We start from the raw sequence: 24,392 nt of genomic DNA on the forward strand, positions 1-24,392 counted from the left end.
CTGATTTCTGTGGCTGCAGGACGTCTTGTACATATCACTGAGCTGTTATTGTCCCTCGTATCACTACTAGGGATGACCGACTGTCGTATGTGATGGCCACCCCCAAATCATTACACCAGTAATTGGAGCAGTGATAGGATTTCACTCCGTAGTAGTTCAGGTTTCTCATTCACAACACCATTGCAAATAATGGCGACGGCGTCTGGAGTGTCAATGGCAGGACACGTAATGGGCACTGTGACATCATCTGGGCAGAGATGGAGTGAGTAAAGAAGGTGCCACTGGTGTCTAGATTTTGGACAAGTTGCTGCTCATGTTTGTTGGTGGATCAAACTCTGTACAGGTGGTCTGTGTGCGCTGTCCAGGGCCTGTTTGGCGTATATGTGCCATCATGTAACCACTGCTCCCAACACCTCCTAACAGATTGGTCAGAACAACGTATATGGTGGACCATTTATTGACATGACCATCCTACTTCTCTCAGTCCCATCGTGTGCCATCTGTTAAAGTCTTTCGACTGGGTGCTGAGTTTTGCCACAATCTGACATTTCTGAGTGTAGTTACTTGGGGATGGGGAGGGCTTCGGTGACTACTGTTTGTACTAAACGGACTGAATGATCTTAGACAAGTTGCTTTGCACATCTAACAAAAGGGAATGTTGTCCGTCCAGTTGATTCAGACATTGCACATGTACGAGTGTGTGTGTGTGTGTGTGTGTGAAAAGCTAAGGTCACATATGTCTAGATAGTCATTTTGGTTTATAGCCATTTTCTGAATTGCATAAATGCCATTACCGGCCAAAGGCTATCAAAGCAATGTAACAAATCTGCTGTATAGATGAGGAGGTGTGGGAACCTGCTGACATGGCATGAGTCACCTATCATACATTTTACCTGGCAAAATTAGCAAATCCTATTGAGATCTCCAGCTATTGGATCTTGAAGCGTGTTTTGTTTTGTTTTTGTTTTTTTACCTTCCTCAGGGAATTTTTTTTCCAAATCAACTGGCGCTAGATGTAAATGATACAGATTTGTAAATTACTTCTATTTTATAATCTTAATCCTTCTAGTACTTATCAGCTGCTGTTTGCACCAAAGGGAGTTGTGTAGTTCTTTTCAGTCTGACCACAGTGCTCTCTGCTGACACCTCTGTCCATGTCAGGAACTGTCGAGAGTAGAAGCAAATCCTCAGAGCGAACCTCTCCTGCTCCCGACAGTTCCTGACACGGACAGAGGTGTCAGCAGAGAGCACTGTGGTCAGACTGGAAAGAACTACACAACTTTCTCTGGAGCATGCAGCAGCTAAGTACTGGAAGACTTAATTTTTTTTTTTTTTTTTTTTTATAGAATTACTTTACAAATCTGTATGACTTTATGGCACCAGTTGATTTGAAAACATTTGTTTTCCCTCCGGAGTACCCCTTAAAAAATGTTTCAAAAATAAATAAAAATTCAGTTGAAATCTAAATAAATTATAAGCTATTGATTATAATAACTATGCTGAATATTTATTGTCCTATGCAGCCATTTTTGGGGTGACCTCCCCTTGTTTACTTCATTCATCTGTACTGAAAAATTGTCACATGATCATGGCATCTAATTGTATTTGTTTATTAGGGGGTATTTAAGGCTATTCTCTTGCACATGGAATTTTTTTTTTGTGTGTTCAGTTTTGTTCAGTATAGCAATATTTCCGGACCATCTGTCTCCATATTAAAGCACTTTTACTTAGTGTGTTCAGAATATGTTGCTTGGCATAGACATTTAGTAAATCTATCTTGTGCCACATTTCCGGACTTTTAAACTAGCAAATGGAAATCTTGTTTTGGAGGTGTGTGTGTGTGTGTGTGTGTATGTATGTGTATGTGTATATGTATATATATATATATATATATATATATATATATATATATATATATATATGCATGCCCTGTATCCCCGATCCTTTAGGACCCAGGGCATACAGGTATGCCCGTGGGAATTTCGGGGATCACACCGGGATGCCTGCTTAAATCATTCGGCATCCCGTGACAACGCCTGGGGGGGGGGTCCTGAGACCCCCCCATATCTGCGATCACCAGAAATCTGCGGGGATTTCGGGTCCTACAGGTCTCCAGTGACCCAGACAATAAGGGGGATAGGGGCTGTCCAAGACAGCCCCGATCCCCCTGAAGGGATAGGAGTGAGGCGGTCAGAAGCGACTGACAAATAGCAGATCAGGGGCGGGGGCATTAAAGTTCAGTTCCCCCACTCTGCCTACCCATGGTAGTCCGGGCAGAGTGGGGCAACTGTCCTGCAACCGGCGTCTGTGGAAGTCCCTTACCATTGGCGGTGGAAGATCCCTGGTGCGGCGATGTCGCCTATCAACATCTGGGGGGCCAGTTTGGAGGCCAATATACAGTAGTCTCTAAACTGTAGCCCTCCAGATCTTGCAAAACTACAACTCTCAGCATGCCCACACAGTAGTTTGTAGTCTGGGCATGCTGGGATTTGTAGTTTTGCAACATCTGGAGGGCCACAGTTTGGAGATCACTGTGCAGTGGTTTCAAAACCGTGGCCCTGTAAATCTTGCAAAGCTACAACTCCCAGCATGCACAAACAACAAATGGCTGTCTTGGCATGCTGGGAGTTGTAGTTGTGTGCCTCCAGCTGTTGCACAACTATATCTCCCAGCATGCCTTTTAGCGATCAGTACGTGCTGGGAGTTGTAGTTTTCCAATCATTGTGCCTCCAGCTGTTGCAAAATACTGAGTTAGATAACAGAACCTAACTGAAGGTTTTCCAACCAGTGTGCCTCCAGCTTTTGCAAAACTACAACTCCCAGCATGCACGGTCTGTCAGTGTAGTGTAGTGTTTTTAGGGTACATTCACACGGGCGGGTTTACATTGAGTTTCCTGCTTCAAGTTTGAGCTGTGGCAAATTTTCCACCGGGGGAAACTCACTGTAAACCCAACTGTGTGAATGTACCCTAAAAACACTACACTACACTAACACATAAAGGGTAAAACACTACATATACACCCATTTACACTGTCTTTCCCCCCCCCCCCCCCCTCTCCCCCCCCCAATAAAAATGAAAAACGTATCGTACGGCAGTGTTTCTAAAACGGAGCCTACGGCCGTTGAAAACAAATTCCCAGCATTTCTGGTCAGTGGCTGTCCAGAAATGCTGGGAATTTTTTTTCAACAGCCGGGGGAGTTTAGCAACAGCTGGAGGCACCCTGTTTGGGAATCACTGGCGTAGAATACCCCCTATGTCCACCCCTATGCAATCCCTTATTTAGTCCTCAAATGCACATGGAGCTCTCTCACTTCGGAGCCCTGTCGTATTTCAGGGAAACAGTTTAGGGCCACATATGGGGTATTTCTGTACTGGGGAGAAATTGCGTTACAAATTTTGTGTGGATTTTTCTCCTTTTTACCCCTTATGAAAAGGAAAAGCTGGGGTCTACACCAGCCATTTAGTGTAAAAATAAATAAATAAAATGTTTTACACGAACATGCTGGTGTTGCCCCATAGTTTTCTATTTTCACAAGAGGTAAAAGGGGAAAAAAATTTGTAACGCAAATTCTCCTGAGTACGGAAATACCCCATATGTGGGCGTAAAATGCTCTGCAGAAGCACAACAAGGCTCAGGATTGAGAGCGCACTATGTACTAAGAGGTCTAAATTGGTGATTTGCACAGGGGTGGCTGATTTTGTAGCGGTTCTGACATAAACGCCAAAAAATAAATACCCACATGTGACCCCATTTTGGAAACTACACCCCTCACGGAATGTAACAAGGGGTATAGTGAGCTTTAACACCTCACAGGTGTTTGACGCATTTTCGTTAAAGTTGTATGGGAAAATGGAAGAAAACATTTTTTTTTTTCCCTCTAAAATGAAAAATTTATGTTAACACCAGCATTTTAAAGGGTACCTCTCATCAAATAAACTTTTGATATATTTTAGATTAATGAATGTTGAATAACTTTCCAATAGCATGTTAATGAAAAATATGCTTCTCTCTATTGTATTTTTCCCAATCAGTCCTGTCAGCAAGCGTTTCTGACTCATGCTGGAGTCCTAAACACTCAGAGCTGCCAGCCTGCTTTGTTCACAGCCAAACAGGCTGTGAACAAAGCAGGCTGGCAGCTCTGAGTGTTCTCCTTTGTGAACAAAGCAGACTGGCAGCTCGTAGTGTTTAGGACTCCAGCATGAGTCTGAAATGCTTGCTGCCAGGACTGGTAGGGAGACCCCTAGTGGTCATTTCTTCAAAGTGGAAAATTAAATAGAAAGAAGCATATTTTTTAATAACATGCAATTGTAAAGTTATTCTGCATACATTAATCTATAATATATCAAAAGTTTTTTTTGATGAGAGGTACCCTTTAACAAGGGAAAATAGGAAAATAGCCCCCCAAAATTTGTAACCCAATTTCATCTGAGTAAGAACATACCCCATATGTGGATGTAAAGTGCTCTGCGGGCGAACTACAATGCTCAGAACAGAAGGAGTGCCATTGGGCTTTTGGAGAGAAAATTTGTCCAGAATTGAAGGCCATGTGTGTTTACAAAGCCCCCATAGTGCCAGAACAGTGGAGCCCCCCCACATGTGACCCCATTTTGGAAGCTAAACCCCTCATGTAATGTAATAAGGGGTACAGTGAGCATTTACGCCCCACATGTGTCTGACAGATTTTTGGAACAGTGGTCGGTGAAAATGAAAAATGTAATTTTTCATTTGCACAGCCCACTGTTCCAAAGATCTGTCAAACGCCAGTGGGGTGTAAATGCTCACTGCACTCCTTATTTCATTCCGTGAGGGGCATAGTTTCCAAAATATGGGCACATGTGGGGGGTCCACTGTTCTGGTAGCATGGGGGCTTTGTAAACGCACATGGCCCCCGACTTCTATTCCAACCAAATTCTCTCTCCAAAAGCTCAATGGTGCTCCTTCTCTTCTGAGCATTGTAGTTCACCTGCAGAGCACTTTACATCCACATATGGGGTATTTCCATACTCTGCAGAAATGGGGTTATATATTTTGGGGGCATTTTGTCCTATTACCCCTTGTAAAAAATTTGGGTAAAAAACTGCATTTTAGTGATTAATTTATTTATTTTTTTACACATCAGACTTTAACGAAAACCTGTGGGGTGTTAAGGCTCACTATACCCCTTGTTACCTTCCTTGAGGGGAATAGTTTCCAAAATAGTATGCCATCCCAGAAACCATTTCAGAAAAACTCACTCTCCAAAATCCCATTGTCGCTCCTTCTCTTCTGAGCCCTCTAGTGCACCCACAGAGCACTTTACTTCCACATATGAGGTATTTCCTTACTCTAGAGAAATCAAATTTTGGTGGATTTCTCACCTTTTACCCCTTGTAAAAATTCCAAAAATGTCTCTACAAGAACCTGTGAGTGTAAAAAATGAAGATTTTGAATTTTCTCCTCCACTTTGCTGCTATTCCTGTGAAACACCTAAAGAGTTAACAAACTTTCTGATTGTCATTTTGAATACTTTGAGGGGTGCAGTTTCTATAATGGGGTCATTTATGGGGCATTTCTCACAGAAATGCCCCTCAAATCCACTTCAAACTTAACTGGTCTCTGAAAAATTCAGATTTTGAATTTTCATAAAAATTTTGAAAATTGCTGCTATCCTTTGAAGCCCTCTAATATCTTCAATAAGTAAAAAACATGTCAACTTTATGATGCCAAATTGACATAGTTTGACATTATGCATATATGAATCAATATATAATTTATTTAGTATGTCTATTTTCCTTACAAGCAGACGGATTCAAAGTTAGAAAATTGCAAAATGTTTATAAAATTTGGGGATTTTTCACCAAGAAAGGATGCAAGTAACGACGAAAATTTATCACTATGTTAAAGTAGAATATGTCACCAAAAAACTTTCTCTGAATCAGAATAAAAAGTGAAGGCATCTCTGAATTATTAATGCTTAAAGTGACAGTGGTCAGAATTGCAAAAAAAGGCTGAGTCATTAAGGTGAAAATGGTCCCTGAGGTGATATATATTGCTGGGCGGTATATCGGTTATACCGGAAAAAAAATTCCTGCACGATGCCGGTTGCCCCCCCCCTTGAATGAATGAATTATCAGCCGCAGCATGCTCTCCTCACATCGGGGAACTAATCATATGTGACCCGCCGCGGGCGCTGTTCTGCTTCTCTTCCCCCCCCCCCCCAATGAATTATCAGACCAGCGCTGCGCTGTCCCCCACATCAGGGAACTAATCCTATCTCCCCCCACAAGCGCTGCTCTCCTCGTCCTCCTGGGAGTTGCGGGCCGCCGGCGCTGGAACTCTGTACTGTAGTACATATTCCTGTGCCCAGGCTGCAAAAATAAACAAAATAAACTTGAACTCGCCTTCCTACGTTCCCCCGTTGCTCCGGTAACGGCCTCAAGCTGGGGATGAGAATGTCACAGAGCCGTCAGCCTATCACCGGCCGCAGCGATGTCCCGCCTCGCTCAGTGATAGGCTGATCCCAATGTCATATTCTAATTAATTATATTGTTATAATGTGAAAATATAAACTGCATCAACAAGTCAATCGGTGAATGTAGATTGAATAATACGGTGCCCCTTACAGGAATCCCACTTTTTTTTGTTTTGTTTTTTTTTGCCTTTTGACAGGGGAACAACTTCTAGTAAATCAATGTTTCCTATCCAGTATGCCCCAACTATTGCAAAACTACAACTCCCATCATGCCCGGGCATGCTGGGGGTTGTAGTTTTGCCAGAGCTGAGGGGATGCTGCTTGAGAAACGCTGCAGTAAATGCTAGCATATCTTATCTGTAAGTGCCCATTTAAATTATGTTTTTTTGTTGAACCTATTCTTTACAAATTTTTGGTGTTTTTTTTTTTTTTTGTTTCTTTGAGCATTTCCTGTTCTTTCGGAATCCCTTTTTAGCAATGTCCTCCCTAGCACATACAGTACATTTACTTGGGTCACTTTTCTCATTACAGAATTCAGCGCCAATGTGTTCCATGCCCAAGTTGGCATTTGTATGTGCCTTCGAACAGTTTCCCCTTGAATGTGTAGCGGCTTGGGCACGAGATGCAGATCTCTCTGTGTACTGTTTTGAAAACTGCGATGCTGAATTTTCAGATGCTAGGAAAATGAACGTGACCCTTCTGGATGTGTTTGCTCTCAGCTTTTCCCTATTGAAATCTGTGGGAGATAAAACATCAGCACAAAATCCGTTTGAATCCCACAGCAAAATCTGCACCAGATTGGGAAAATCTCCTAGTAAATCATTGCAGGCTTCAGATGCAGATTCGGCTTTGATTCAACATCTCCTTTTCCACAGAGAAATCTGCCATGTGACCACGCCCTAACACTGCCGAGTTTCGTACGCCAGCCTTAAAGGGGTAGTCCAGTGGAGAAAAACGTATCCCCTATCCTTATCCCAGCAGGCGGACCCCCCGCGATCTCTCTGTACGGGGCCCCGGCTTGCTGGCCAGATTGCGCTTGTTGACCACCACACAAAGCGGCAGCCGACACGCCCCCTCAATACAACTCCATGGCAGAGCTGGAGATTGCCGAAGGCAGCGCTCCAGCTCTGCCATAGAATTGTATTGAGGGGGCGTGTCAGCCGCCACTTTGTGCCGTGGTAAACACGCCCCTTTCCCGTGGGCTGCCGGGGCCCCATACAGAGAGATTGCAGGGGGGGGGGGCAGTGGTCGGACCCCCCCGTGATCTGAAACTTATCCCCTATCCTTAGGATAGGGGATACGTTTTCCACGACTGGATATCTCCTTTAAAGAGTATCTGCCATATCCCACAAATACCTTTTTTTTTATCTATCCATCCACAAAGGAGTAAACTCTGCACCACAAGAAGCTCCCACGCTAGAATAACAAGACTTATGGCTATATTTCAACACGGCCCCTAGAAGCCAGCAAAACGTGGTGCTGTCACGCTTCACAGTGAGAGATGCCTGATAACTGTATCATAAAAGGGACGACACGGAGCACTCACCAGGTAAGTATATCCATCAAGGCCTGACAAAGCCATTTTGCGCGCAACGGTCCGCCTGTCTCTATACCCCCTTGTCTGTGACTCATCTGCTCCACTGCATGTCTTACCCTGTGTGTTCTGTAGCACAATAAAGAAACAGCTGGATATACTTACCTGGTGAGTGCACCGTGTCATCCTTGTTATGATACAGTTACCTTTTTTTATCTGTTGCCCACTTGATTTTTCATTCTCTGCTCTGGGAGGGGCGTGTCCTCACTACTCATTCACTTCTTCCCTGAGTCTGCTGTATTGTGCTGAGTCTCTTCATTCATTCACTGCAGGCTGGTCTGTAACCCCCTCCACTCTGTTTTCATGCTGCAGTCTGATAGGACAAAAGTGAGCACAGAGGAGTGCTAGACCCACCCTTTTTTCTGGAGTTTGTCCCAGCCTTTGTTTCAGCTGGGACAAAGATGATGTTGCAGCTGGACAGGATTATGTTCTGGATGCTATGGGGACCCCTAGTGGTCTTAAAAAAAAAAAAATTTTTTTTTTTTAAATAAGCCATGATTTCTATAAAAAAGAAATACATTTTCTCATGACTTATATCAGAAAGGTTGTTTTGCCAGAATACACAGCATATAAAAAGTATAGGAGTCTGACTTTGCAAATTCAAATGAAACTAAGAAGAAGTAAGTCTTATACCTCTTTGCCGCATCTTTGGCTAACCGGTGCCCTTAAAATTAAATTATGCCAGCTGTGAGTAATAGATTTTTCGCTATAATTTACACCGATGTCTGTCATAAATTATAGAAAATCGGGGGGGGGGGGGGGCAGTATCAGGGGGAAAAAATGTTGCAAATTGGTATATGTGGGTTAATAGCTTCCTCCCATTGTCTTCATGGAATCATTGGAGCTTCTGGGTTTTTTTTTGGTGTAAGGAGAGCAGATGTGAACTCAGGGAAACCCAACCTGTTCTGTTCCACTGGTGTGTACAGTGCAAACAGGAAAACAGAAGCTGGGGTTAATTTTAGCTTAGCTTGTACTTAATACTTGTACTTATCTTCCTCTTTTTCTTGCTGCTTGCTTTTCCATTTCCATTTTTAAGCTATTGTAACATCAGTGTAATGGAAATTAAAGTATTTATTGTCATTGCTTATGCAAGAGTCACTAGTACGGGATATATGTATGTGTGTGTATATATATATATATATATATATAATACACACACACACACACAAAGCAGTCAAAAGGAAACAAAAATTGCCTTGTAAACTCTGCAGATGTGGATCTGTAATTTTGGATTTTATAACTTCAAATCCTCAGCAGATCCTGTGTGTGAATGCACCACTATGAGAATATCAGAAATCATACAGATACTGGCCCAGGGGCCAGCACAGCATTGAACAGTAATAGCAATTTAATGATTGATGTAAAAAAAAAAAAAAAAATAACTCCCCCAATAAAAAATCACCCTCTTACAAATACAATAAAAATACGTTTGGTGGAGTTCTCCAATGGTAGCTGACCTGTGGAAACAGGTACTGGATGTCCTAGCTGAAATTTTGGAGTGCCGCATCGCTTGGACTCCCTCATTCTGCCTTCTGAGCGGTTAACCTAGTAGGATGCCCTTCCAAATGTTCAGACTAGCTCAATTTTAGCTTTTTCGCAACCTCCTATTGAAATAGTTTCGCAGTGGAAAAACCCCTCCTTGGTGTTGGCAAGGTTATTGACAGGGTCAATTTGATTCAATTGAATGAGAAGTTATCTGCCATTCATGACATTGCAGTGGACCGTTTTAAAGGGGTACTCCACTGCCCCAGCGTTCGGAACATTTCGTCCCGAACGTTGGGTGCGTGCTGCAGGGGTCGTGATGTCACGCCACAACCCATCAATGCAAGTCTATGGGAGGGGGCGTGGCAGCTGCCACGCCCCCTCTTATAGACTTGCATTGAGGGGTTGTGGCGTGACGGTGCGAGGGCCATGGCCGTGACATCACAACCCCCTGCAGCCCGCATCCAGTGTTCAGATTAAAATATTCCGAACGCTGGGGCAGTGGAGTACCCCTTTAATGTTTTGTGGCCACCCTGAATGTCTTCTTTCCATCGCCCTTCTCTTCAACATTGTTTGTCTCTTTATTAAGTGGGCGCTGGCATTTACTGTTCATTATCCTCCTCACTATTTTGTACTATGTTGTTACTGCCCGTAAGGGCTTTGTTTACATTTCCTACTCTATTATATTGTATCTGTACCTTGATCACCAATAAAAGCTTCAAGGTTTGACCCTGAAAATACAAAAAAATTAAACCACCCTCTTAGGCCCCTTTCACACTACCGTCATGTTCCCGCAAAATCTCCCGTCACGATCTTCCATCACAAAGTCCATAAAACGGTCATCAAAGAATCCCATTAATTTCAGTTGGATTTTTTTGACCATCCTTCATCAGTTATAGCCCGTTATGATTGTCTGTTATTTTTGACTGGTAGAATAACAGACGTTAACATTTTAACATTGATGCCTATGGGTGATGGTTGTTCACAAAAGACATCCGTTATTGTCAGTTCATATGATCAGTTATTGCTACTGAGCATGCTCACTACAGCATCACAACCAGGAAGTAAAAAATGGGTTAAAATTGGCGGCCAATAACGGATCATAATGGATAAAATAATGGATGGTCAATGTCCGTTATTTTAACAGAATGTTTGTTTAAATAAAGCTCCTTTCACACTATATTATTGCTCCGTTTTGGAACTTCCGTCACTATAATCGGGGAAAACCTGCCGTTACAAAACCCCTGACGGCCGCGACTAAATCACATTGCAGCCTCTGGGGTTTTGTAACTGCCCGTTTGCACCCGTATATGCCCGAAATTCCTTACGGACATTATACGGACGTTACTGCATGCAGTAATTTTTCCCCCACGATGTCCCGTCACTGTATAACGTCCGTAATGAATTACGGGCATATACGGGTGCAAACGGGTAGTTACAAAACCCCATAGGCTGCAATGCGATTTAGTCGCGGCCGTCAGGGGTTTTGTAACCTGCGGTTTTCCCCGATATAGTGACGGAACTTCTGACGGAAGTTCCTAAACGGAACAATAATATAGTGTGAAAGGAGCCTAAGACATTGGCCATCTGTTACGATCCGTTGTAATCAGTTATTTGATCCATTAGTTCATGATCCGTTATTGCTGAATCTGAAGGGTTGTCAAATGGCAGGAACATGACGGCAGTGTGAAAGTAACCTTACAAATACAAAATCCCAAAAAATGTAATTGCCCATTTTACAAATAAAAAAGGTAAAATTAAAGGGGTATTCCAGGAAAAACTTTTTTTTATATATCAACTGGCTCCAGAAAGTTAAACAGATTTGTAAATTACTTCTATTAAAAAATCTTAATCCTTTCAGTACTTACGAGCTTCTGAAGTTAAGGTTGTTCTTTTCTGTCTAAATCCTCTCTTATGACACATGTCTCGGGAACCGCCCAGTTTAAAAGCAAATCCCCATAGAAAACCTCTTCTAAACTGGGCGGTTCCCGAGACAGGTGTCATCAGAGAGGATTTAGACAGAAAAGAACAACCTTAACTTCAGAAGCTCAAAAGTACTGAAAGGATTAAGATTTTTTAATAGAAGTAAATTACAAATCCGTTTAACTTTCTGGAGCCAGTTGATATATATATCTAAAAGTTTTTTCCTGGAAAACCCCTTGAAATAAACATATTTGGTATCTCTGCATATGGAAATGTCTGTTTAAAATGTTAATGAACCAAAGTAAGTCAGAATTTTAAACATACTTCTTTTCTTTAATACATTTACCTTATTTTAAAAATAGTACAATAATAAAAAGCATGCAAACATGGGTATTGTTGTAATCATATTGACCTTCACAATAAGGAGCATATGTTAGTTTTACCGTAAAGTGAACGGCATTGAAAAGAAAACCTTAATTTTGCAACTTTTGGGTGGTTTTATTTTTGTTTCCCGCCACAAATAAAAAATTTTTGGTCATGACATACATGTTATGGGGAAATGAATGGTGTCATTGCAAAGTACAATTGGTTGCACAAAAAACAATCCCTTGTATGGCTCTGTGGATGGAAAATTAAGTAAATTTTTTTTTTAGAAGGCGAGGAGGAAAAACAAAAATGATAAATAAAAAATTGGATGTGTCCTCAAGGGTTTAATATTTTTTTCCTTTTTTTATTTATCAAAATACTTTCTTTGTATCTTCTAGGAACATCTTTAAAGCTGGGCCGAAAAAGCAGATTGTTCCTAAAACAGTAAGTCAATGGGTAAAGAGTGGGATCAGCCGTGGGACGGATGATGTCTTTACATTGGGGAGTCATCTCATTTACTTATTGCTTGTTTCATGAGATAAAAGATTATACTAGGCCTAGTTATTTTTCCCTATGTTTGTTTCTTTTCCTGCCAATTCTGGGAGTGATTGGGGACAGATGGCTGATGAACAGGGCGCTGCTCACAATACTACTCCTTAACCCCTTAAAGGGGTACTCCGGTGAAAACTGGTGCCAGAAAGTTAAACAGATTTGTAAATTACTTCTATTAAAAAATCCTTCCTTCCTGTACTTATTAGCTGCTGAATACTACAGAGGAAATTCTTTTCTTTTTGGAATGCTCTCTGATGACATCACGAGCACAGTTCTCTCTGCTGACGTTATTATAATAATGCTTTATTTATTGTTGTCCTTAGTGGGATTTGAACCCAAGTCCCCAGCACTGCAAGGCAACAGTGCTAACCACTGAGCCACCATGCTGCCCTTAGCATACATCTGCTATGCACGGTTGCTAAAATGGACAGAGATGTCAGCAGAGAGCACTGTGCTCGTGATGTCATCAGTGTTCCAAAAAGAAAGGAATTTCCTCTGTAGCATTCAGCAGCTAATAAGTACTGGAAGGATTAAGATTTTTTTAATAGAAGTAATTTACAAATATGTTTAACTTCCTGCCACCAGTTGATTTAAAATAAAAAAAGGTTTTCACTGGAGTACCCCTTTAAGGACCAAGTCCATTTTCACCTTAAGGACCAGAGTATTTTTTGGACATCTGACCACTGTCATTTTAAGCATTAATAACTCTGAGATGCTTTTACTTATGAATTTGATTCCGAGATTGTTTTTTCATGACATATTCTACTTTAACATAGTGGTACATTTTTCGTCTGTATTTACAAAATTGCATGAAAAATTTGAACATTTTGCATTTTTCGAACTTTGAAGCTCTGTGCTTGTAAAGAAAATAGACATACCAAATACATTATATATTGATTCACACAATATGTCTACTTGCATCAAAAAGTTGAGATGTTTTTACTTTTGGTAGACATCAGAGGCTTTCAAAGTTCAGCAGCAATTTTCCAATTTTTCACAATTTTCAAAATTGGAATTTTTCAAGGACCAGTTTAATTTTGAAGTGGATTTGAGGGGCCTTCATATTAGAAATACCTCATACATAAACGAATTATAAAAACTGCACCCCTCAAAGTATTTAAAATGACATTCAGAAAGTTTGTGAACCCTTTAGGTGTTTCACAGGAATAGCAGCAATGTGAAGGGGAAAATTCAAAATCTAAATTTTTTTACACTAACTTGTAGACCCAGTTTTTAAAGTAAAAGGAGAAAAAGCCCCCCAAAATGTTACCCAATTTCTCTTGAGTAAAGAAATACCTCATATGTGGATGCAAAGTGCTCTGTGGGTGCACTAGAGGGCTCAGAAGGGAAGAAGTGGCAATGGGATATTGGCGAGTGAATTTTGCTGAAATGGTTTTTGGGGGGCATGTCACTTTTAGGAAGCCCCTATGGTGCCAGAACAGCAAAAAGAAAAAAAAAAAAAAAAAACACATGGCATACTATTTTGGAAACTACACCCCTCATGGTATGTAACAAGGGGTACAGTGAGCTTTAACACCCCACAGGTGTTTGATGACTTTTCTGTAAAGTTGGATGTGTAAATGAAATTTTATTTTTTCTACTAAAATGCAGATTTTTCCCCAAATTTACAATTTTTGCAAGGGGTAATAGGAGAAATGCCCCCCCCCCCATTTTTAACCCCATTTCTTCAGAGTATGGAAATACCCAATATGTGGACGTAAAGTGCTCTGCAGGCGCACTACAATGCTCAGAAGAGAAGGAGCCACATTTGGCTTTTTGAAAGCAAATTTTGCTGAAATTGCTTTTGGGGGGCATGTCACATTTAGGAAGCCCCTACGGTGCCAGAACAGCAAAAAAAAACAAAAAAGCCCCACATAGCACACTATTTGGGAAACTACACCCCTCAATGAACCTAACAAGAGGTATAGTGAGCCTTTACACCCCACAGGTGTTTGACAAATTTCCACCAAAGTTGTGGGTGTGAAAATGAAAAATTTAGATTTTTTTTTCACTAAAATGCTGGTGTTACCCCAAATTTTTTTATTTTCACAAGGGGTAATAGGAGAAAAAGCCTTCAAAAAAGTTTAAAGGGGATATCCAGCATAAGGTGATTTTAGTACGTACCTGGCAGACAGACAGTAATTGACATGCCTAGGAAAGATCTGTGCTTGTCTTGGGCTAAATGACTATGCTGTGAGATTACCATAACACTGTGGCTATCTTTCTGTGAACTTGTATTTCCTGTTTTCAGTTTTCTTGTTTGCCTACAAGCCCATGATACAATTTTCCTCCTTCCCACACATCAGCCACCCCACCCATTGAAACATAAATGAGCTGGAGAACTGTGGTTTTCAACCAGGGTGCCTCCAGCTGTTGCATTACTTGCAGATTGCTCTCTCCACCCATTGAAGCAGACAGGCTCCCTATCATCAGCTGACTAGTGAGTCAGGTCTCGACCGCATTGCAACCTGGGAAAAATCTGAGACAACAGTCATTTTGTATGCTGTTAAAAATAAATATTGGGATGAAAATCACAGAATTGTGAGAAAACCGTTGCATGCAGGTAAAGACACTATATTATGAACTACACTAATTTTACAACCCCTGTAGCATAGTCAAATAAAAAAAGTCCCGGAATACCCCTTTAACCCCTTAAGGATCGGGGGGTTTTCCGTTTTTGCATTTTCGTTTTTTCCTTCTTGCCTTTAAAAATCATAACTCTTTCAATTTTGCACCTAAAAATCCATATGATGGCTTATTTTTTGCTCCACCAATTCTACTTTGTAATGACATCAGTCATTTTCCCCAAAAAATCTACGGTGAAACGGAAAAAAAAATCATTGTGAGACAAATTTTTTTTTAAAAAATGCTGTTTTGTAATTTTCGGGGGCTTCTGTTTCTACGTAGTAAATTTTTCTGTAAAAAAGACACCTTATCTTTATTCTGTAGGTCCATACGATTAAAATGATACCCTACTTATATAGGTTTGATTTTGTCGGACTTCTGGAAAAAAATCATAACTTCATGCAGGAAAATTAATATGTTTAAAATTATCATCTTCTGACCCCTATAACTTTTTTATTTTACCGCGTGTGAGGCGGTATGAGGGCTAATTTTATGCGCCGTGATCTGAAGTTTTTAGCGGTACCATTTTTGCATTGATAGGACTCATTGATCAAAAAAAGTGACCAAAAATGCACTATTTTAGACTTTGGAATTTTTTGGCGTGTACGCCATTGACCGTGAGGTTTAGTTACCAATATATTTTTATAATTCGGACATTTCCGCACACGGCGATACCATATATGTTTATTTTTATTTAAACTGTGTTTAATGATCTTTATTCACTTTTTTTTTTTTTTTTCACTTTTTTTTTTTGCAGTGTTATAGTTCCCATAGGAACATATAACACTGCACACACTGATCATTATCATTGATCACTGGTTTCTCATAGGAAACCAGTGATCGAGGATTCTGCCGCTTGACTGCTCATGCCTGGATCTCGGGCACTGAGCAGTCATTCGGCGATCGGACAGCGAGGAGGTCCTGCTGTCCTGTAAGCTGTTGGGGATGCCGCGATTTCGCCGCGGCTATCCCGAACAGCCCACTGAGCTAACCGGCATGGTTTCACTTTCACTTTCACTTTAGACGTTGCGTTCAACTTTGAACGCCGCGTCTAAAGGGTTAATTGCACGCGGCACCGCGATCAATGCCGCGTGCTATTAGCCATGGGTCCCAGCCGTTGTTAGAGGCCGTGGCCCCGCGTTATAGATCGGGAGTGGACACATGAGGTTCCAGTACGTCATGTGTCCTTAAGGGGTTAACCCCATTTCTGCAGAGTATGGAAGTACCCCATATGTGGATGTAAAGTGCTCTGCGGGTGAACTACAATGCTCAGAAGAGAAGGAGCGCCATTGGGCTTTTGGAGAGAGAATTTGTTTGTAAACGCACATGGCCCACGACTTCCATTCCAAAGCCCCCATGCTACCAGAACCATGGACACATGTGACCCTATTTCGGAAAATACACCCCTCACGGAGGGGTGCAGTGAGCATTTACTCTCCACTGGCATTTGACAGATCTTTGGAACAGTGGGCTGTGCAGATGAAAAATTAAATTTTTCATTTTCACGGAGCACTGTTCCAAAAATCTGTCAGACACCTGTGGGGTGTAAATGCTCATTATACCCCTTGTTACGTTCCGTGAGGGGTGTAGTTTCCAAAATGGGGTCACACGTGTTTTTTGTTGCGGTGTCAGAGCCACTGTAAAATCGGCCACCCCTGTGCAAATCACCTCAAATGTACATGGTGCGCTCTCACTCCTGAGCCTTGTTATGCACCCGCAGAGCATTTTATGCCCACATATGGGGTATCACCGTACTCAGAAGAACTTGTTACAAATTTTGGGGGTCTTTTTTTCCGTTTACCTCTGGTGAAAATGAAAAGTATGGGGCAACACCAGCATGTTGGTGTAAAAAAAATATAAACATTTTTACAATAACATGCTGGAGTAGACCTCAACTTTTACCTTTTCATAAGGGGTAAAAGGAGAAAGACACCAAAATTTGTTAGGCAATTTCTCCCGAGTATGGAAATACCCCATATGTGGCCCTAAACTGTTGCCTTGAAATACGACAGGGCTCCGAAGTGAGAGAGCGCCATGCACATTTGAGGCCTATATTAGGGATTCACTTTGATCAACCCGGATCCAAGAATCACACTTGCCTCCGATTAGCCTATAGCAGTGTTTCCCAAACAGGGTGCCTCCAGCTGTTGCAAAACTCCCAGCATGCCTGGACAGTCAATGGCTGTCCAGCAATACTGGTAGTTGTTGTTTTGCAACAGCTAGAGGCTCCGTTTTGGAAACAGTGCCATACGAGAAGTTTTTAATTTTTATTGGGGGGGGGGGTGTAACTGTGTAGGGGTATATGTAGTGTAGTGTAGTTTTTATTTTGTGGTAGTGTAGTGTTTTATCTCCAGCCATTTGGAGGTGATGCAGGAACATATACACACACGTTTGCTGTCCGGGAATGCTGGAAGTTGTCGTTTTTCACCAGCTGGAGGCACATCGATTGGAAAGAACTGACTTAGACATATCAGAAGAGCTGTTTTTTTTTTGTTTTTTTTTAATAAGATGTTAACTTTGATGTCCCCAGTGATTTGTATCCACACTATGTGCCTGGGATAACTCTGAACTGCTACAAAACAGGAAAAGGAAATATTGTCATTGACACCTTATATAGTAAAGCTGCTGGGCATTGAACAAATAACTCCAGTCAGTGACATTTCCAGCAAACCACAGTAGACAGCAAATGTATAAACAGCAGAACACATTATTGGAGTTATAGAAGCAGCTTCTTTATCTCTACAGGGACCTCCATTTTTTATATAGGTGTGTCTACATCTTTGGAACCTCTGGGTCCCAACTCTTCTAAGAAGCAGTACTATATTACCAAAAGTGTTGGCCCCCATATCTTAATCAATGAATTCTATTGTATCATTCAGACCCATTGCCATAGATGTATAAAATCCAGTTCTTACCAATGTATCCGGTTTACAAACATTTAAGAAAGGATGGGTTGTTCTGAAGGGCTCTAAAGTCCTTTCCCGAAATGTTTTCTTCCTAGATATGTGAGTGGTATTGAGGAGTGGAGCCACAGCAACCACGTAAAGTTATAGAGCGGAGCCACTCAGTGCTGAGGAGCACGAAAGTCCCCAAAGCTCTGCTCACTCAGTACCTGCATAGACCTAGAGATGTAACATTTCTGTAAATTTTGAAGCCATGAAAAAAAGACGGTATATTTTTTCCTGTTGTGGGGGAGAACATTTAATAGGAATCAGTTATGATAAATGTGAATTAAAGGGGTACTCCGGTGGAAAACTTTATTTATTTATTTATTTATTTATTTATTTTTAAATGAACTGGTGCCAGAAAGTTAAACAGATTTGTAAATTACTTCTATTAAAAAATCTGAATCCTTTTAGGAGATTTTCTCCTGCTCTGGACAGTTCCTGATACGGGCATCTGGTGTCAGCAGAGAGCACTGTGGACAAGACAAAAAAAAAAGCTAAAAAAAAAAAATAAAGATTTTCCTCTGTAGCATACAGCTGCTAAAAAGTACTGAAAGGATTAAGATTTTTTTTAATAGAAGTAATATACAAATCTGTCTAACTTTCTGGTCAGCAGTTCATTAAAAAATAAATAAAAACGGAGTACCCCTATGAGGCCGATCTGAGAGGACAAGAACACTAAACTACTGTAATACCAACCAGATGGAGCCCAGCCACAGCCAAACTAAACTGAAACCTTTTTCCCTGCAGCGCCCCTAGAGACAGAAATGCATATTGCTCTTCTTTAAAAAATAGCATTCTCTGTATTTGAATTGTATTCCAGGATTTGCTTATCTTCAGGTGAGACTGAAGAACTTACAAAGATTTTGAGATGTCTTTCATGAAGGTCTAGATGTAATATGGTTTAAATACCATTTATAAACCTATTTTTATCATTATAAATGAACATACAGTCATGGCCTTAAATGTTTGCACCCTTGGATTTTTCCTAGAAAATGAAGTATTTCTCACAGAAAAGGATTGCAGTAAAACATGTTTTGCTATACACATGTTTATTCCCTTTGTGTGTATTGGAACTAAACCAAAAAAGGGAGGAAAAATAGCAAATTGCACATAATGTCAACAAACTCCAGAAATGGTCTGGACATAATTATTGGCACCCTTAACTTAATATTTGGTTGCGCACCCTTTGGAAAAAATAACTGAAATCAGTTGCTTCCTATAACCATCAATAAGCTTCTTACACCTCTCAGCCGGAATGTTGGACCACTCTTCCTTTACAAACTGCTCCAGGTCTCTCTTGTTGGAAGGCGCCTTTTCCCAACAGCAATTTTAAGATCTCTCCACAGGTGTTGAATGGGATTTAGATCTGGACTCATTGCTGTCACTTCAGAACTCTCCAGCGCTTTGTTGCCATCCATTTCTGGGGGCTTTTTGACGTATGTTTGGGGTCATTGTCCTGCTGGAAGACCCAAGATCTCGGACGCAAACCCAGCTTTCTGACACTGGGCTGTACAGTGCGACCCAAAATCCGTTGGTAATCCTCAGATTTCATGATGCCTTGTACACATTCAAGACACCCAGTGCCAGAGGCAGAGAAACAACCCCAAAACATCATTGACCCTCCACCATATTTCACTGTAGGTACTGTGTTCTTTTCTTTTTAGGCCTCATTCCGTTTTTGGTAAACAGTAGAAGGATGTGCTTTACCAAAAAGCTCTGTCTTTGTCTCATCTGTCCACAAGACACTTTCCCAGAAGGATTTTGGCTTACTCAAGTTCATTTTGGCAAAACGTAGAGGTCAGAGGTCTTTTTGAAAATGAAAGAAGTGATTTGATTGGTTGCTATTGGCAACTGGTCAACTTTTCCTTTGCACAGGTTTTGATAAATCTTCCCCATAGCCTGGACAGTTTTCCATTCTTCCTTCCTATAGGCTCCACCAAAATGGTGCCTGTAGCCGGTTTCTTTTGCAGATACTGTACACTAAATGCCATTTCCTCACATCAGGCCTGAAGACCTTTCCATGTATTGACGTTGCGATCATCATGTAAACTTTGCCCACAGCGAGCAGAGTCTTGTGGGTGCTTGCCCTTCTGCTGTACAGAGTGGGCAGATAATGCAGTCTGTATGTTTTGGGATTTTGACTCCCATTCTCCACAAAGCCTCCATTGTATGTGACTGTGTACCTTTGCACCCACATCATCTACATAAATTCCACCTTTTTCTGTCTCCGGAGAGTGGGCCGCCGCAGCTCTGACATCATGGGCACGGAGATTAAAAGGCACTTCCTATTCCTGTCAATCATTACAGAGTTCTGCTTTCCACCACTATAAGAAGAACAAAGTCATGGAACATAGATATTTACTAATCGGTCTGATACGACACAGATTGGGAAATAATCCTTGTCGGGCTTCTGGCAGAATTCCTAGATCTGTCTATGCCGAAATATAAGGTATAGAGCAATGAAGAGCAGTCGTGTAAAGTAAACAACATCCTTGATTCTGATCCAATTTAAATGCAAAGGGTGTAAAAAAAACACCGCTTTCCAAGGAAGCATTTGTTTTGTCTTGTCCTCTAGTACTAACTCATGTAAAACAGCCAAGACATGCCCAGCATTTTGGGCGTAAGGGACCAGAAAAGTTTGACCTTTTTTATTATGTAATGTTTTTTTTCAGAAGCTTGTTCACTATAAAATTGTGTTTATTTAAAAAGACAATAAAAGGGACAGTAAGACTAATTTAAAGACTATTTCAGTATCAAAATAGTTGTATAAATTGTAATTGTAATATAGTGTTATCACAAATTGTATTGGCTTCAGCATGCTTTTGTGTGATTCATCCCTGACAGGAAGTTGTGTAGTCCTCTCATTGTCAATGTGGTGTTGTCTCAGCAGCTCCCTGGTTCGTCTCTCTCTTTCCCAAGATGACACATTATCATCTGCTGTCTCAGGAGGTGTGGCTGGATCTTGACTCTGAGCCAGTGTTTCCCAACCAGGGTTCCTCCAGCTGTTGCAAAACTACAACTCTCAGCATGCCAAAGGCTGTCCGGGCATGCTGGGAGTTGTAGTCTTGCAACAGCTAGAGGCACCCTGGTTTGGAAACTCTGCTCTGTGCTCTTGCCCTTCCCCTTAGGTGATGTCCTCACCTCTGACCAGCCCCTACAGCCTACATCACCATCTCCCTATATATAATATATAATATATATATATATATATATATATATTTATTAAATATTATATATTTATATATATATATATATATATATATATATATATATATATATATATATATATAATTTTTGGGCAACAATGAGGTGTGTTGATACCATGCTGCTTCATGCTGAACAGTGCCACAGGCAGAGATACAGACAGGGAATGAATGCAGCAGGTGCTGCTACCTGATTGTACAATAGTGGGAGTTGTAGTAGTGCAACAGTCAGAGGCAGCCTGGCTGGAAAACACTGTTAATTGGATGCATTAACACACCGGATCCTCCGGATTTAAAGTGGACAGATCCACAATTGTGGATCTGGGGTTGTAAATTCCGCAACTTTTATTTTGGATTTGGATTGTGGACCCTGAGAGCCACAGGTGGGGGCTATTGGTCTGTGTAATACATATGTACTTGTCTATCCATAGAAGAAGAAGCGGCACTCCAATTAAATTGTGATAATGTGGATTTATTCACCCATCAAGTCAAAGAGGTGCTACGTTTCCGTCTGCACAATGAGACCTTTTTCAAGTCTCATTGTGCAGACCGAAACGTAGCACCTCTTTGACTTGATGGGTGAATAAATCCACATTATCACAATTTAATTGGAGTGCCGCTTCTTCTTCTATGGATCTTCAAGTCGTGGGATATTGAGTCACGTCCCTAGGAGCAGAGCACCCACGTGGACCCAGAGTCCCTATCACAGTGCCGGTTCCTTCCCAGAACCTATGTACTTGTCTACATGTGCAGCCACAGACTATATTAAGGAACAGTCTAATATACACTGTATACTTCAGAATGTTCAATATTCATCTGATCAGTTGGAGTTTTGTGAGTCCTGAAAGGGCTGAAGTAAGTCATTACATTGTGTACATAGCTATGGGATATGCTGGCACTGTATACAGTTAATATTTGAGGAGTGGGCCATGTACCGCCTGCAATACGCCAGCTCACTGTTAGGGATCCCACATAGTAAAAGCACTGGACCTGTATGTCACCTGTATGTTCCATGTTACATTTCTGTAGGGAATTGTTCCCCACCCTGCAGCTCTTTGACTGTCAGGATATGGTGTGAACTGTAGCTGTAGATGCTCAGTCTAGAAAACACTGCGGTATAGTTATTATATTGATGTCCACAGTGAGGCGCTGATGAGTTTTTGTTTTTTTCAGGTAGAGCGGGACTTTGAGCGGGAACATGGCAAGCTCCAGCAGTGAGTAATCTACCCGTATACCCTCTTGACTTTCAGTTTATTTACATCTCTACTTTTAAAGGGGTACTCCAGTGAAAACCTTTTTTCTTTTAAATCAACTGGTGGCAGAAAGGTAAACATATTTGTAAATTACTTCTATTAAAAAATCTTAATCCTTCCTGTACTTATTAGCTGCTGAATACTACAGAGGAAATTCTTTTCTTTTTGGAATTCTCTATGATGACATCACGAGCACAGTTCTCTCTGCTGACGTTATTATAATAATAACGCTTTATTTATTGTTGTCCTTAGTGGGATTTGAACCCAAGTCCCCAGCACTGCAAGGCAGCAGTGCTAACCACTGAGCCACCATGCTGCCCTTAGCATACATCTGCTATGCACGGTTGCTAAAATGGACAGAGATGTCAGCAGAGAGCACTGTGCTTGTGATGTCATCAGTGTTCCAAAAAGAAAGAAATTTCCTCTGTAGCATTCAGCAGCTAATAAGTACAGGAAGGGTTAAGATTTTTTAATAGAAGTAATTTACAAATATGTTTAACTTTTGGCCACCAGTTGATTTAAAAGAAAAAAGGTTTTCACCGGAGTACCCCTTTAAATTTAGAATTCTATCATTTTGTGTTGATTGAACTGTTGTTTAGCCTGACAGAAGTCTATGGGAAGTCAACTCACCTGGGCGTGATGCACATCCGGCTCCTCCAATGGAATGCTCACATGATCAAAAAAAAGATCCAAAAACGACCAGCACCTTCTTCTATCCTCAATAAACTTCTTTTATTGAGAATCGTTTAAAATTGCATGACCAGCAATACAAATGACAAGACCACCCCGGGGAACTTCCTTGTGGGTTAGGGGTACACTGGGGGATCAATCACTTGCATACTATACAATAGAGCAGTGGTCTTCAACCTGCGGATCTCCAGATGTTGCAAAACTACAACTCCCAGCATGCCCGGACAGCCGTTGGCTGTCCGGGCATGCTGGGAGTTGTAGTTTTGCAACATCTGGAGGTCCACAGGTTGAAGACCACTGCAATAGAGTGTTATGATAACACATAATATGGCCTCCAGTATCTTAGCGGGTATATTAGTGTTTACATCTCCAATGCATCGCAACATTTTGGAGATGTTCATGTGGGCAATGTGACCTTCTTTTTTTTTTTTTCTAAATCGGGATTGGAATTTTCAGGCAGCCTGTTAGGGAAGAGAGAGGCTGAGAGCACTCCGCCAGGAATAGGCTGAGGACAGTCTTTTGGAATTACCTGTTGGTCTGCTCTCAGCCGTCAATAGTTGAACGGATTTAATATATTATAAAAAAAAAAAAAAAATTCTTTGTACCATACTCTTACATTTACGATATTGGAGGGCGTATTATGTTGTATCACAACACTCTATTGAGTATTATGTAAATGATTTAATCTCTGTGTGTATCTAGATGTGATTACAATTAGGAGTCGAAAGACTCGAAACTTGTCTATTTGAGCATTCCCCGGGATGCTCTTGTGATTTTTATTACTTGTTATATTTTTTTTTTTAATGAATCCTCCATAAAAGAAGCTTTTAAAGGTACTGTCCCTTTTTTGATCTGTTTTGTGCATGTCATTCAGCCTGGTTCATGTTGATGATTACTTTACTTGACATAGGATGACTCTATCATCGCCCTATTTATGTCCACCTGATGACAATATATCTATCCACAGGTTGGAAGACCAAACCAAAAAGCTGCAAAAAGACATGAAGAAAAGTATAGAAGCAGACCTAGGTATCTAAGCCTTCTAAACTTGGGATATTGAGAGTAGTATTCTGCTTTTAAAGAGAACTTATCACTTTAAAGGGGTACTCGGGCGCTAAGACATCTTATCCCCTATCCAAAGGATAGGGGATAAGGTGCCTGATCGCGGGCAGGGGTCTTTCACACAGCACCCCATTACCATCATAAGGTGCCCGTTACCATCAGCGGAGTATTGTGACATCACGGCTCCGCCCCTGTGTGTCATCACACTCCCACCCCTACCCCCCCTCAATGCAAGCCTATG

The 24,392-nt window shown here is 41.2% G+C and overlaps 1 protein-coding gene across 4 annotated transcripts in view; it reads left to right on the top strand.

Moving 5' to 3' along the window:
* The window catches only part of BIN3 (bridging integrator 3), a 95,228-nt gene that overhangs the window by 36,539 nt on the left and 34,297 nt on the right, over window positions 1-24,392 (top strand). For all 4 annotated transcript variants that reach the window (XR_008892224.1, XR_008892223.1, XM_056571041.1 and 1 more), the window contains 3 exons: window positions 12,217-12,262; window positions 22,320-22,360; window positions 24,057-24,118. Coding sequence is in view for 2 of the 4 variants with exons in the window: in XM_056571041.1 (XP_056427016.1) it covers window positions 12,217-12,262; window positions 22,320-22,360; window positions 24,057-24,118 (149 nt within the window). In the remaining 2 variants the exon portion in view is untranslated. The remainder of the gene's footprint in view (window positions 1-12,216; window positions 12,263-22,319; window positions 22,361-24,056; window positions 24,119-24,392) is intronic.

Source organism: Hyla sarda, chromosome 4 (genome assembly GCF_029499605.1).
Source record: "Hyla sarda isolate aHylSar1 chromosome 4, aHylSar1.hap1, whole genome shotgun sequence".
NCBI classification, from domain to species: Eukaryota; Metazoa; Chordata; class Amphibia; order Anura; family Hylidae; genus Hyla; species Hyla sarda.